The 16,627-nt window shown below is 36.2% G+C and overlaps 1 protein-coding gene across 1 annotated transcript in view; it reads right to left on the bottom strand.

Annotated features, from left to right (window-relative positions):
- CBL (Cbl proto-oncogene) overlaps positions 1-16,627 on the bottom strand; it is a 96,254-nt gene that overhangs the window by 27,982 nt on the left and 51,645 nt on the right. Inside the window, exons 3-9 of the mRNA XM_007124216.4 lie at positions 9,109-9,255; positions 7,133-7,289; positions 6,189-6,310; positions 5,711-5,848; positions 4,316-4,403; positions 3,128-3,259; positions 2,712-2,915 (exon numbers count right to left, since the gene is read on the bottom strand). Coding sequence (XP_007124278.1) covers positions 2,712-2,915; positions 3,128-3,259; positions 4,316-4,403; positions 5,711-5,848; positions 6,189-6,310; positions 7,133-7,289; positions 9,109-9,255 — 988 coding nt within the window. The remainder of the gene's footprint in view (positions 1-2,711; positions 2,916-3,127; positions 3,260-4,315; positions 4,404-5,710; positions 5,849-6,188; positions 6,311-7,132; positions 7,290-9,108; positions 9,256-16,627) is intronic.

The following is a 16,627-nucleotide window of genomic DNA, read 5'->3' on the forward strand; positions in this document are numbered from 1 at the left end:
CATACTCTAATCTAGCAATTCCACTATTAGAAATTTACCCTACAGACAGACTTGCAAAAGAATGTCCATATGTGTAAGCCTGGAAACAACAGGAATGTCCATTAAGAAGAGACTAAATGAATTACAGAATAGCCAAGTGCAAAACAATATATGAAGCTGTTTTTTTTTCTACTTGAATTTTTGCAGTATGCATTTATTATTTTTATTTAAATGAGTAAATTTAATCTCATTTTTATATATTAGCTACAGAAAAAACTGTTAATTTTCTTCTTTCCTCTAAAGTCCTATAGCACTTAGACTGTGTACCCAACAAGTTAGAATAATGTGCACTGTCTGGCTTGTATTAAAGAGTGTTTCACCTGTATATATATTTTCTTCCCAAATAAAACTACTATCTCCTTTTGGGCCTTTGTCTTAGGTTTCTTATCCCATATAGCACTCAAGAGAGCTACTTAACTAGCACAATAAACAACTTGCAAAAGTAATATGTGTTAACTGTGAAAAATTCAAACATACCATAAAATGAAAGTCCTCTGATCCTGTAGCCTCAGAAATAATAGTAATGTGATGTGTATTCATCCAATTTTCCCCCCATGCATGTTAAAATAATTCTTTTGCAACTAAATAATCTTAACAGAAATAAGGTGATATTACATATAATATACAGTTGTTTTTTTAATTTAATACACATTGACAGCTTTCCACTTAAGTATATGTAAACTGAATTCATTCTGCAGAGCATTCTGTTATACGGACTGTAGTAGACAGAATAATGATCATGGTCCCCTCTCCCACAGGAAGATGTTCATGCCCTAAAACCTAGAATCTGCGAATCTGTTATCTTACTTGGCAAAAGGAACTTTGCTGATGTGATTAAGGGTATAGATCTTGAGATAGGGGAATTATCCTGGATTATCCAAGTGGGCCCAATCTAATCACATGAATCCTTAAAAGTTGAGAACCTTCATGACTGAAGGAGGAGGAAAGGAGTCCAGGAGCCAAAGAATGGAGCTGGCCCCTAAAAAATACTGTCAGCTGACAACCAGCAAGGAAACGGGGATCTTAATTCTACGACTGGCAAGGAACTGAATTCTGCCAAACCCGAATGAGTAAGGAAGGCCGACTGTATTCATTGCACTGTGCCATTTTATATAAGGGACTTGGGCATCTGCAGATTTTTTTAATCTGCTGGGACTCCAGGACCCAATCCCCTGCAGATACTTTTTTTTGTTTTTTGTTTTGGCCACGCCACGTGGCACGCAGGATCTTAGTTCCCCGGCAAGGGATCGAACAGGTGCCCCCTGCAGCAGAAGCGTGGAGCCCTAACCACTGGACCGCCAGGGAATTCCCGGGAAATACTTTTAATATAATATTACAGGTGATAAGTTCTACGGCAGACATATTCATAGCATCCCAGAAACACTTGGCCAGACCTAGATTATTTGTGGGTCTTGGGGGTGGGGGAAACAGAGTAGAGGATGGAAAGGTTTCCTAGGAAATGAAAACTGAGCTAAATTACATAGAAACTATCAAGAAAAAAGCATGGAGAAATTTTTAGTGGTTCAGCCTTGCTGGATTACAAAATACAAAGTGGAAAGGATTACCAGGGCAAAGTGCCTAGAAAAGAGAATGGACTCATTAATCCATTAAGTAATGAGAAGTCATTAAAGAGTATGAGGCAAAGGAATGAGGTAGTCAAGGTATGTGCTGTAGATGAATGACTCTGGAAGCAGAGCGAACAGATGATTATAAAAGCCTGAAATAAGGCAGTGGCAATGAGGACAGAAAGGAAAAGATACACTGGATACAATCATTTAAGAGATGGAATCCATCCTTTCAATGTTTATTGAGCACCTACTATGTACCAGGCCGTCAGGTGCTAGTATAAAAGAAAGCTTCTTTTGTACAAAAAAATGCCTCCTATGAAGTTATAACAGTCCAAACTAGAGAACTGACAGCATACTAGAACCTCTGTTTGCCCTATATTTATTAAAATCTTCAATGACTGCCTTACTTCTAATTAGTGAATAAATCCCTGTTTTACCCTACCACTGACGTAACAGAACTTGTTCACATCCTTTCTTAGCCTTTATCTTTCCCATCTTTACCAGGACCTTTCTAGTTTTAGTTTCTGTATGGTACCTCCTATCACCCTCCAATCACTGTAGTTGCCATTTATTTGGTTGTTAACAGTGCCTCATTTCTCCCGCCCAAACCTAACTTTCCAATGCCAAGACTCTGTTAGAAAAAAAGACAAGGAGAAAATATTCTATTCACAGTAGCAAAATGGGTCCAATTCTTTTACTCACTCCTCATTTTCTCCACCAAGCTATCTGAATAGAGCCCAGTTCTAGCATACAGACAATAAGAGCATGGGCCTTGAAGCCAGAATGTCTGGCCACAGATTCTGGTTTGACTTACTAGCTGTGTGACCTTCAGCAAATTCCTTAACCTCACTGTGCCTTGGTTTCTCCCACTGCTAAATGAGGATAACAATAATATCTACTCATAGGGTTACATGAATATGTATCAGTATAGGATTATGAGTTAAAATAAGTAAAGTACTTAGCATCATTTTTTTCTCACACAGTAAATGTTCAATAAATATTAGCTATTGTTACTCCTTGTATTTTGGATATCATTAAGTGCTCTATTGCTTTAGGACACAACTGATAATGGATTTTGCCACAGTCTCTTAAACTGAAGCTTACCTTGGCACCAGCCAATTCCTTCATCATGAAGAGAGAATCATCAGCTCGTTCATCGTCATCATCATCATAATTTGGGGAGGGAGCTCCCTCTGCTCCTTGCCTCAACAGGCTGCCACTTCCTCTAGGATCAAAGGGATCAACCACAATGGGCTCAGTACCTTTAATTTCACATCGGCAGAAGGGACAGCCCTGGCCTTCTGATTCCTGCAAAAGAAACAGGAGATGGTAACAGACACATCTGAAAGTTCTTATAATATTCGTCCACTAAAAATACATTTCCTAGAAACGAAAAAAGAATCACAAGTTTAGAACCTACCCCACAAACCAGGCCATTCTTTATATCCGTAAAGGATATATAATCCCCAATTCTTAATTGTCATTACTTAGCTGAGAAAAAGCATGGTTTGGATCCATACCTGCCAGGATGTTAGACAGGATGTGCACATGAGGTGTCCACAGGGCTCAATCTTTACATCTTTATCATTTTCAGCACATATTTTACACAGTTGGAATGTGGAGCCCATCTCACAGTATAATTCATATTGTTCCTTTGATTAAAAAGAAATTAAGAGATTATTCAGCCTATTGCAAATATTTGTTGAATGAATGACTGCAACTGTAAATGCTAAAAACAGGAAAATTGAAAACTGTTACTTTTAATACTAATTTTGCTTGTATAAAAGTGTCACAACAGTGTTCAATTAAAACAGAAAGCACCTAGTCTTGGTCCTATTTTGTTTTTTTTTTTTTTTTTTTTGGTCACACCCTGCAGCATGTGGGATCTTAGTTCCCAGACCAGGGATCGAATCTGTGCCCCCTGCATTTGTTGAATGAATGACTGCAACTGTAAATGCTAAAAACAGGAAAATTGAAAACTGTTACTTTTAATACTAATTTTGCTTGTATAAAAGTGTCACAACAGTGTTCAATTAAAACAGAAAGCACCTAGTCTTGGTCCTATTTTGTTTTTTTTTTTTTTTTTTTGGTCACACCCTGCAGCATGTGGGATCTTAGTTCCCAGACCAGGGATCGAATCTGTGCCCCCTGCAATGGAAGCATGGAGTCTTAACCACTGGACCACCAGAGAAGTCCTTTGGTCCTATTTTAAGAAGCACAGTTTAAAAAGAAACCACACAGGACTTTGCTGGTCTCGCAGTGGTTAAGAATCTGCCTGCCAGTGCAGGGGACACAGGTTCGAGCCCTGGTCCGGGAAAATCCCACATGCCGTGGAGCAACTAAGCCCGTGCGCCACAACTACTGAGCCTGTGCTCTAGAGTCAGCAAGCCACAACTACTGAAGCCCGCGTGCCTAGAGCCCGTGCTCTGCAACCAAGAGAAGCAACTGCAATGAGAAGCCCGCGCACAGCAACGAAGAGTAGCCACCGCTCGCTGCAACGAAGACCCAACACAGCCAAAAAAAATTAAAATAAATAAATTTATTTAAAAAAAGGAAAAGAAACCACACACACCTAAATTCACTAATCTAGTCAATGGTTTAAAATTTAAGTGTTCCAATCACTTAATATAATTCTACTGTCAGTTCTGTAAAGTAATATACAAAAGCTTGGCTCTAGTAATATGGTTATAATTTAAAACAAAGTTCACCTGGGTCACTTTGATGTGGTCTTGGGGAGTTGGTTCACATAAGCCTGTCAGGTCTGGATTCTGATTCCGTCCATCAGGAAACAAATAGCTATAAAAAGAGTAACCAATCTTGGGGTTCTACTGAAGCCAATTTATCACTGCTTACTAATACAGACAAATGTTACCTAGGAATTCTCTCAATCTAAAAGGGCAATTTTGAGTAAGTGCAAAGATAAATTTTACTAGTACTTCAAAAAAATTAAATAACACAGATCAGTTCCAAGAAGATACTCTCCAAACACTGATATTCTTTCTCCAGGGCACAATGCCACAGGCTCTATTTTAATCAAGGGGTTGACAAACTTTTTTGTAAAGGACCAGAGAGTAAATATTTCAGGCTGTGCCAGCCGCATAAGTCTGTGTCACATATTCTTCTTTGGTTGTTTTTTTAACAACACTTTAAAAAGGAAAAACTATCTTAGATGCAGGCTGTACCAAAACACCTAGTCTGTGGGCCACAGTTTACCAACTCCTATTTTAATCTGTGGATGGCCATAAAGTGTAAATTCTTAATTTAAAGGACATTTGCTTTGACCAAAGACCTGAAATACCTTTGTTTACAGATTTAACACTGAGAGACACTAATTTAACCACTGGACCACCAGAGAAGTCTATTAATTTAAAAGAAATGTAACAAGAAGCAAATTAAGCCACCGAGATCAACTACCAGGAAGCTTCTAGCATCAAACTGCTCTGACATTTGGGGAAGTACCCCCTTCAGCTCCAATGTTACTGTAGAAGATGATGCATAATGGAAAACGGATTTTCCTAATCACTTTAAAACACAAGTAGTTTTCTGATACCTGGTCAACTGTTAGTATTTTTAGTGCTGACCAACTGATAATCAATTTGAATTCCAAAAGGAAGAGCAATTCTGGAATAAATAAGAACTTAGTCATAAATATTAGCAGAGGTTACAAAAGCCCATAGCCTGAAGAAATGCTGCTGAATCAAAACGAAGTTAGGATGAAGGCAGATGAAGGCCACTGAGCATGCTGCTATCAGGAACATCTAATCATTCTAATGTTGGCTAGTCAAATAACAGGTAACATTTTCTGCTAATTGGTATATTTTTAAATCTAGTATAGATTTGAAAATAAATTAACATTTAGAAAGAAAGATAAAATTTACTCAGGGTAACAAGTGAAGTAGTAGAGAATAATAATTTCACTCAAGGAATCCTTTCAAAATAAAAACAAAAGTCCTACTGAACCTGAAAATCCAAACAATATAAACTGTCAATATGTGTACTGAATCTTTATCTGTAGAAGAAACCTGGAATAAAGTCATTAATGATGCAGTTTTACAGCCCCTAAGTTCCTAGACTCTAGCAGATGGTGAACAGTATGTACTTACAAGCCTTCCCTGAAGCCATCAATCAGCGCTTGGAAGAGAGGTTTATTGTGAGGGATTGTCTGGAGAATGTTCCCATCAGCAGTGACATACCCAATAGCCCACTGACCCAGACGAGTACAGCTCAGCCGGAAAATGTAACTGAGAACAGAGAGAAACAAAATCTTTAACATACATGCTTGCATTAGGGTGGAAAGACAAGAAGAGACAAAAATCAAAAGGACCATCAATAATAGATTCTTTAATGGCTTCAGACCAAAAGCAAAAGACTTATATATAAGCTCAATTCTTAAGTGGCTTGAAAGCATTTATCAAATCATAGTATCTGAATAAGTCAGTTCCTCTGATAAACAGACATCAATCCTGCCACAGAAATGTGGTCACTGGGGAACTAGTAAAAGATCATGTTTCCTCTATTTCAGCAAAGGTCACAGGAGAATAAAGTTCAGGTGAATAAACCTCTTTGCTTCATTGCACTGACCTGCCAGGTTTGTGAATGAATTTCTGGAGCCGAGCTTTCACTTCATCATATGTCAGGAAAGCCATGTAACCAGGATGAGTTACAGCAAGACTGTTCCAGTTCCTGAGCAAAGAAGACCAGGGCTAAGGAAACAAGAGATCAATCAGACCATTTGGCTCAAGACATACAACCAGCCTCAGAGCAATGAAGAACAAAAGGAAAAACAACCTGAATTCTCAATTATAAATTCTCCATTTAGTGTCACATATTTTCAATCATGTTGTTACTTTAAGGGAAGACAAACATGTTTGGGAAATAAGAACTCTGAAAAGCTAAGAAGAAAATTACACATGCTTAGAGGGAGAAACTTAACTATACAAAATGAAATTCAGAAAATTTCCAAGCAGCTCTAACCAACAGTAGTGAGGCTAAATAACAAACAAAAACAGAGAAACAGGGCAAGGCCTAGATGTGCAAGTAAGAAGTTTCAAATAAAGGTTTATGCAAGGTGGAATATATACCCATTGTTTTTAGAAAAAGAAAGAAATGAGTTCTTTGTGAAGCATCAATACATCTCAATATTAACAATCAAGAATTTCAATACCATAGGAGAAAAAGCTGGAAACATACATAAATGTTCAATAACAGAACTCATTAAGTATATTATACCCATCTTTAGGATGTTCTATAACCATTAAAATGATGCAAAGAAGAATATTTAATAATAGAGAAAGATTATAAATGTGAGGGGAATAAAGCAGATTATATAGTTATTCTTTTTACAAAAAATATGTATATATAAAACAGAGTAGTTTTAACTTTTTTTTTTTTGGCTATAGTTTCTAGAATGAATAAAAATATTTTCATAATAGGCAAAATCCCAAATGTCCAAATGTTATTTTTTAAAAAGGTTTCTCTTCAGAAAAATAGCAATAACTAGTTTAGCCAACGTTTTAGTATCCTACCTGAAAGAGTCGTGTAAAGATGTCGAATTCAAACACTGAAATATAATCATTGCAGGTCAGATCAATAGTGGATTTCAGAGCCATGGCCTCCAGCCCAGAACTGATGGGATGTACTTCATGAAGGGCCTGTCTGAAGCTCTTCCAAGGTACTATTGTCCTAGGATGGGAGTGGGGGTAGGAGAGAAGGCACAGAGTGAGATAACAGATAATTTCAGGCATTGCTACATTCAAGGAAAAGAAAGCCACATTAAGCTCTCAATATCAATTTCAATTTTCTTAAAGAAGCTGAACTATATTTTACATTGAGAACAGAAAGGGCATAAATGATACATTTCTTAACTTTCTAATTAATAAATTAATAATAGAGACACCTTTTTCTACTTTTCTTTGGCAGGATGCCACAAGTTCATTCCCTTTCTCATCTTTCTTCAGACATTTGTTCTATTAGAGAAGCACTGGAAAGAAAGATAAGATTATCTTTTTTGTATAACAGATGTAACCTGTGTCCAGATCTTTACTAACTGAAAGCTTGTGTTTAACTTTTTAAAAGCACATAAAACACTCTGTGTTTTTTTTGAGGAACCCACATTATCAAGGACTTCACTAGAGGAATATATATAGGCTTAAGGTACAGAAAGAAGAGAGTTCTGATAGAGATGAAGAAGAAATTATTTAACATAAGAATGATTAAACCCCAGATATGGCTAGCAAAAGATATTGTGGGATTTCTATTTCTCAAGATCTTTAAAAAATAAAATAAAATCTCATTGCCTTTGAAAAGTTTATGTATTCACCTGCCTGAAAGTAAGAGAACAAGTGGCGTTTCAAAGTCTTTTCTAATGTAGCTAGTTATTAAGCTAAAGGAACAAAGTTAAACTCATTCCCATTCTCTTCAACTAAGTTTTTAAAAATCACTAATTAGTCTATATTTAATGTTTAAACATGATTTTTTAAAATAAATCAAGCGTTTAACAAACTTCAAATCAATATGTAGTATATACCTGAAACTAACTTAATAGTGTGCGTCAACTATATTTCATTAAAAAGAAAGAAAGCATTTAAAGAGAGATTTACATTAGGATCTGTATATTCAACTGAAAAATTTTATTGTTTTCTACCTTTTCAGTTCTTTGAACCAAAATTTCAGAGGATAGTCAAGAACATTTATATTAATACTTAGAAACATAAACTTGTCTCATAAATCTGTCTATATAATGTAAGACTTCTGAATATCAAAAAGACAATATAACAAAGTGGAAAGACAAGCCGTAGACTAGGAGAAAATATCTCTAATGTAAGTGACTAACAAAGAGTTAGTATCTTACAATAGGAAAAAGACAAACAACTCAATAGGAAAATGGACAAGTCAGGAATAGGAATAGGAAGGTCAGAATAAGAATCTTGATTGGTGACAAATGTGAAAAGGTGCTCAAGCTCCCTTGTCATTTAGGAGTATAAAGCAAAATATGATACCATTCATATCATCAGTGTTAGTCAAATTGCGGAGCTACTGGAACATGCGTACACTACTTATAGGAATATAAACTGGTACAACCACTGTGGAAAGCAATTAGGCAATATTTGGCAAAGCAGAAGATGTGAAACCCCCTGACTCAGCAATTCCACTTCTAGGTATGTAACTATTGAGAAACTCTTGCATATGAAGACAAATACAATTTTGCTTTCTGCAGCACTGTTTTGCAATAGCAAGTAGTTTGAAATGTAAATGTCCATTAACAGCATAATGGATGAGTAAAGAAAGAGAAGAGCATTCAATCAAAGAGCATGGGTTTCAATGGAACTGCAAAGGTTTATTTCTTTTAAAAAAAATAATCAGAGCAAAAAAAGGTTGGGAAGTAGATACACACATATTACTTTTCTGTTTCCCATGTTTTAAATATTCCATCAATAAAAAACTAAACAAAAACCCAAAACACAAGCTTCAGTTCTTCATAGTTCATTATTTTGAGTCTTACTTTTCCCCAAAAGCTTTCCTCCAAAATTCTGCAGCATCTGCTTTAGTAATCCGAAATGTGTCTCCTTGAAAGAGTCCACTTGGAAAGATTCCTTTTAGTTCTGCCAGCATGTGGCTGAAGATCAGGGACAGTTTGGTTAGGTTTCGCCTACAAATGATCAGAAGTGCAATGTTTAAATGAACACATAAAATTATTTTTATTTTAAATGTGCTGAATTCACTATACCAGGTGTGTAATTATAATGCAAGAAAGACTGCTGCGTTCACTAGGTCCACTCCTTTCCCTCTGTTCAATGTTATATGGTAAATAAGAAAAATTTAACAGTAATCTATTTTAAGACTGTTAATCTTAAATTAATCAGACCTAATAACTGAGCATAAACTTACATGAACAAACTTACTTTTTTAGGATGACAGGTAAAGAGGACTCAGCAAATACGTGTAAGAAGTTGTACACTGCTATAACCATTCACTCACAAAAGAAATGTTAGAAAAGCAAAATACATTATTTCCTGCTTTGCATGAACTAATCTGGATGTTTAAATTACCATAACTCATCTAAATTAAAAATAAAGGCTTCCCTGGTGGCGCAGTGGTTAAGAATCCGCCTGCCAATGCAGGGGGACATGGGTTCGAGCCCTGGTCTGGGAAGATCCCACATGCCGCAGAGCAACTAAGCCCGTGTGCCACAACTACTGAGCCTACGTGTCACAACTACAGAAGCCCACGCACCTAGAGCCCGTGCTCTGCAACAAAGAGAAGCCACCGCGATGAGAAGCCCGTGCACCACAACGAAGAGTAGCCCCTGCTCACCCCAACTAGAGAAGGCCTGTGCGTGCAGCAATGAAGACCCAAAACAGCCAAAGATAAAATTAATTAATTTTTTAAAAAGTCAATTTTTGTCATACAAGTGGACTATGAAATTTCAAGTCAATTCATGATCAATTTTATTGCCTAAAAATTCTCTTTAATACGATAGATTTTTCTCTTTTAATGCTATACTGGAGGGTCACCACTAGTCCCATCTTTGTCTTTCCTGGATAAAATGCTGCACTAAGTCTCTATAGCCCTAACTTTTCTGCAAAACACTGCTGAAATCTTTCTAATCAGCTTTTCAACAAATCAGCTTCAGTTTTTTGATATTTGTCTTCCTGCACTTGTATCAAGTTATATTCTTTCTAGTTTCCCATTTCTGAAAGCACCTACAAAAGTGATAAAATTAATATTCTTTGAAGACAGTCTAAAATAATTCATATGCTAAATAGCTCAAGTAAGATAAAAAATACAAGCACTTATCCAATCCCTAAACTCCATTAACTGTTTTCCTCCTGGTACTTTGAGAGCCTTCAATTATTGCTGGTTAGGACTTTTACTATTTTACCAAAGAGGAAACAAAAATAGAAACTATCGAGAATATATCACAGATAACATGATAGAAAATCTGCAAAGCACAAATTAGTCCCAATGACTTCCCAAAGACTTCTGCAGGACACCAGACTGCACTCAATATTTATATAACATTTTGCCAAATGTTAATCCTTAAAGATAAGCAGGAGAGAGTCCATGATTCCCTTAAGATATGCTAAGCTGTTGAGAACCTACTATGTGTAAAGAGCTATGCTAAACAGTATAGCAGAAAAACGTGTATCAGAGAAAATACTGGGTGGGCCAAAAAGTGCCTTCGGTTTTTTAAGTAAAAATAAGACACATTTTTCATTTTCACCGAGAACTTTATTGAACAATGTATTCATCCTTTTGTTCCACTACCTTCTGCCATTTTTCAGGCAACTTCATAATTCCATCTTCCAAAACTTCTTATCTTTTTGCGCAAAGAACTGTTCTAGGTGCCTTTTACAGTCTTTCAGGGAATTGAAATTTTTTCCATTAAGAGAATTTTGTAAAGACCGAAATAAATGGAAATCCGAAGGTGCAATGTCTGGTGAATACGGCGGATGAATCAGAACTTCCCAGCCAAGCTGTAACAGTTTTTGCCTGGTCATCAAAGAAACACGCGGTCTTGCGTTATCCTGATGGAAGATTATGTGCTTCTGTTGACTAATTCTGGACACTTTTCGTCGAGTGCCACTTTCAGTTGGTCTAACTGGGAGCAGTACTTGTTCGAATTAAGCGTTTGGCTTTCCAGAAGGAGCTCATAATAGAGGACTCCCTTCCAATCCCACCATATACACATCACCTTCTTTGGATGAAGACCGGCCTTTGGTGTGGTTAGTGGTGGTTCATTTCGCTTGCCCCACAATCTCTTCCGTTCCACACTATTGTACCGTATCCACTTTTCATCGCCTGTCACAATTTGTTTTAAAAACGGAATGTTTCATTATGTTTCCGTAGAGAATCGCATGCGGAAATATGGTCAAGAAGGTTTTCTTCACTTAACTTATTTGGAACCCAAACATCAAAGTGATTCACATAACCAAGCTAGTGCAAATGATTTTCAACACTTGATTTGGATATTTTGAGTATGTCGGCTGTCTCCAGCATGGTATAACGTTGATTGTTCTCAGTTATTGTTTCGATGTGATAGCTATCAACTTCTCGCGTGGAGCATCGTCCAGCGAGAAATCTCCAGCATGAAACTTCACAAACCACTTTTGACACGTTTGCTCAGTCGCAGCACCTTCTCCACACACTGCACAAATCTTTTTGTGCATTTCAGTTGCGTTTTTACCTTTCTTGAAATAATAAAGCATGATATGCTGAAAACGTTGCTTTTTTTCTTCCATCTTCAATATTAAAATGACTACACAAAAATTCACCAATTTTGATGTCGTTTTTAAATGCACACTGATATGACAGCTGTCACATACAATCTAACAAAATTGTTTTGAATGAAGTTAAAGACAACCAAGTGCTACTAGAGCCATCTTACAGAAAAAACTGAACGAACCTTTTGGCCCACGCAATACATATATCATACTCCCAAGGTTACAACAGAACTCTTTCTGCAAGAAACAGGTTTGAATCTTACTTCTTCCTGAAAATGTCTTTCCTTAGTTTCTCCAATGTCATCCTCTCTTGGTTCTCCTACTTGCTTTTGTTCTTCCTTTGGCTATTCTTTCTATTCTCCTAACAACTATTTGCCAAGAATTTGCTCTCCATCATTTTCCTTTCTTTCCCCATGTACTCTCTTGACTCTTCCTCTGCAATCTCAAGGCTTCAAAAACTGCTTTGCGAAGATTCCCAATCTTAGGCCTTAGTAGCTTTCCAACTGCCTACTGCATTTCTCCATTCAAATGCTAGCACCACAAAGCAACACATTCAAAATTAAACTAACCTTCCTTGGAGATTGGGGGTGGGGGGCGGTAATAACAGATTTTGGGAATTTGGGATTAACAGATACACACTACTACATACAAAATAGATAAACAACAAGGACCTACTGTATAGCACAGGGAACTATATTCAATATCTTCTAATAACCTATAATAGAAAAGAATATGAAAAAGAATGTATATATACAACTGAATCACTTTGCTATACACCTGAAACACTGTAAATCAACTATACTTCAATTAAAAAAAAGAAAAACAAAATTTGTTAAATTGGAATTAAATAAATCTTTATACCTCTAAAAAATAAATAAACTAACCTTCTTTCTCAAACCTGCTCTTTCTTCATGTTCTCTATTTTCTGTATTTAATGACAACACCATCTTACTTCTCACAAGTTCAGAACCTTAGAGTCAGTCATCTTAGCTGCCTCCATTTTCTTTATTCTCCATATCTGACTTGTCAATTTGCTAATCATTTGTTGTCAATCCTACCTTTGAATTTGTATTATTATTCTAATATGCACTCCTTGCTACCTGCGCCTACCTACTCCATAATTCAAACTTCTGTCTTCAGTCTATTGCTATGCACGTTCAATCATACCACATATAACTGCCTTTCAAGGAGGGGGGAAGAAACAATTTCTACAGTACCAGTGGGACAAAATCCAAACTCAACTTTGATTTTTAGACTTTCCACTAACCTGGGTCTAACCCACCTTTATAACTAATTTCACTAGTATATTCTACTCAAACTGAACATTTTACCTCTTCTTATACATACTACCCTTATTCACTTTTGCACCTCTGAACCACTGCTTATTTGTTCCTTAGTCTGCAAAAGACCCAGCTTAACTGTCATTTCCTAAGAAGCCAGCTATAAGTAATAAACCTCTAAAACACCCCCAGTATTTTCACTGAAGTTCTCTTATGTCATCTGAACCCATCTTGTACTACAGTTATTTGTGTACATGAAGGCTGAATTCATTTCTGATATAAATTTATATCCCTTTGGCATCTGGCATAACTTCTAACCTTTATTATACCTTTAGAAAACATCTCACTGCATACTGTGTGCTAGGCACTAGGGATGGATACAACAATGCAACAAAACAAAATTCCTGGTTTTATAGCATTCACATTCCCATGGCAGAGTATCAGGTAGCAGGAGAAAAAGGCTTTGAAGAAAAACAAAGCAGGGTATGAGAAGAGAGGCATGTTAAGATTGCCGTTTTAGAGGGGGTGGTCTTAGGAACCTCTCTAACTGTTGATTTTTAAGCCAATTCTGAAGTAAAGGCAGGAAGCGAGTCTTTGGATGACTGGGCCATGTCAGCATCTTTGACTCTTTAAATAATTTTCCACTGAGAATCTACCAGGTATCCAGTACTATGCTAGATCAGAGATAAAATATACATACCAAAATATAATGGACAAAAAGCTTTTTTAATTTGTGAAGTAAGCCACAAAAAGGTGAAAGTTATTGACCGCAAGGATGTAATGGCACCAGGTGCCTAAGAGCAATTTGAAGTGCTGACTGAAATAGTTACTGAAAATCAATTTAAGACACTTTCATACTCAAGGATGCATCCCCCCAAAAGCCAGCTTACATTTCTTAAAACCACCAGAGATGTGCACTGTAAGCATCACACTTCTTAAAACGAAAAAAAAGAATCTACAAAAGCCCATGGGTCAGAGTATTTTGTAAGTGGTCTGAGTTTAAATTCTGTTTCAATAACATTTTAAGGCCTTAGGCTTATGGCTCAGTGTCTACAGTGTATAGGGCAGAATTTAATCAGCAAAATCTTTCTAAACATGTAAACTTAGAACAATGAGGCATGATGGATATTTGGGCTTATTACAAGTAAGCAATACATTTCAAAATTCTGTCAGCAGTTACTTCAATTCATACATGTTCTAACATTTCTCCAAATATCCACAAAGAAACACAACTGTTCTATTTTTTGTAAATGCCCTGAAGACAAAACTTTTCTTTCTTTGAGTAGCAGCAAGTAGGATCAATACAAGCTTTGCTTTAACTCAGTATTTGAAGAAGGTCATTTTTACTACCTTTCACGCTAACCATTTACATCTAAGTAACTGCAAATTCTACTCTATAGCTTCCATCTTTCCCTTTTGTCCCCTCAAAACTTCCGCATAATCAAACGCTGATTCAGTATGCAGTGTCAATTTTTAAAAAGGTTCAAGACTGGTGTGAGTTCTTTTCCCCCTACCTCAGGTCCTACTCTAAAAGCCAATGTATCTTTGTACCTCAGGCCTAAAGTAATGGTATACATTTTCTTGTGCATAATTTCAGCTAGTAAGGGACTAAGATTTATATGTCACTAATATTTAAGTATATAAAAATTAAATGCACAATTATAGCTCCTGTTTTAGCTTCAAAAGTAGAAAGATAAATACAACCTGATAGAAACCACAATCACCATTTCTATAGAGCAAGCAAGACAGTGTGGGAAAGTAGCCTTTATATGAATATGAGATAAACAGAAAACTCCTCAAATGATGCCAACCAATGCATTTTCTATTACACAAAATACTGAAAAACAAGCTGCCTTGTAACTCTTGGCCACAAAGTACCTTGCAGAGAAAGAGGAAATGGAAAAAAGAACATAGTATGGGGAGATATATTAACCCTCTATATTAAAATGTATTTATTAATGTTTAAGACAAGTACGGAGAGTAGTACCACTCTTTTTTGTTTTAATGAGAAAGTTCCATCCCTTAGAAGTACAATAAGTTTCAAGAAGAAAAAGACTGTTGAGAAATGAATATTAAGAGATTGAAATCTTCTTGGACTTCCCTGGTGACGCAGTGGTTAAGAATCCACCTGCCAATGCAGGGGACACGGGTTCAAGCCCTGGTCCGGGAAGATCCCACATGCCATGGAGCAACTAAGCCCGTGCGCCACAACTACTGAGCTTGCGCTCTAGAGCCCGCAAGCCACAACTACTGAGCTCACGTGCCACAACTACTGAAGCCCACATGCCTTAGAGCCTGTGCTTGGCAACAAGAGAAGCCACCGCAATGAGAAGCCTGCACACTCCACGAAGAGCAGCCCCTGATCACCACAAGTAGAGAAAGCCTGCGTGCAGCAACGAAGACCAACGCAGCCAAAAATAAATAAATAAATAAATTTCTTTATTTATTTAAAAAAAGAGAGAGGGAGGTTGAGATATTCTAGAAAAATATTAAATGATGACTTACAAAACAATCAGTCCAATGTATTCATAAAGATATTCTCACTTATGGTTACTTTTTCTGAAACTCCATTTTGACAGAGATAAATTCTATAACTGACAAGCATGCTCTGTTTATTCTTTCTACAAAAGAGTACCTGAAAATATATATGATAATAGTCAAGACGACTAGAAATCTAAAATGTATTTCCTGGTCTCCCATTAATTTATTGTGTCCTGTGACATTATTTAACCTCTCTGGGCCTCCATTGATTCCAATGTAATATAAGGAAGCTGGAACCAATTACTCTTAAAGATATCTTTCCATTTATAAAAATGTATAAATTTATGCTCTATCACTGATATGAAACTGGAAAAGAAACCTTAACTTCAGCAGTTTACTTTCACAAGATTGAAGAAGAAAGACATGAGAGAAAGAAAGCTAGCACTTTATCCTTATGTGACAGAGGACTAGAAATTATGTCAAGAAATAATAATTTTTAAAAGTATATTTTATTTCTGCCTGCAAAGAATTTAAATAAACTTATATCTTATGGAATTTAAATGAACAGTTAATTGTATGAACCATATATGGGGATAAATTAAAATACTGTTATCTACTCGTAACACTAGGGATCTGGCTAAATTCCAGAATCTGTAGTGAATTATTTTACTCAAAGAATTTTATAATTTCTGAAGAAATAACATGGAAATATCAAAACTCACCTCAGCTATATGAAAATACTATCACATGTGAAAATGGTTCGAAGACTCAGAAGTCTTTTTGATTTTTAAAAAGAGAAGAAGAGTGGAGCTTTCCTTTTGAAAACAATAATTTAGTTAATATGTATATAATTATTATAAAATTCTTCCAATTTCTGTTTGACTTTTATAATTAAAAAAATTTTATAATAAAACATTGGGGGAAAACCCCAATAATCTATTTTAATAATATCTGTAGACCTAATGATCCTGTACTTCCCAGTAGGTAAATTTCAGAATGATTAACACAATACAATGATTGACAAACTGCACAACAT

This window comes from Physeter macrocephalus, chromosome 16 (assembly GCF_002837175.3).
Source record: "Physeter macrocephalus isolate SW-GA chromosome 16, ASM283717v5, whole genome shotgun sequence".
In the NCBI taxonomy this organism is placed as follows: domain Eukaryota; kingdom Metazoa; phylum Chordata; class Mammalia; order Artiodactyla; family Physeteridae; genus Physeter; species Physeter macrocephalus.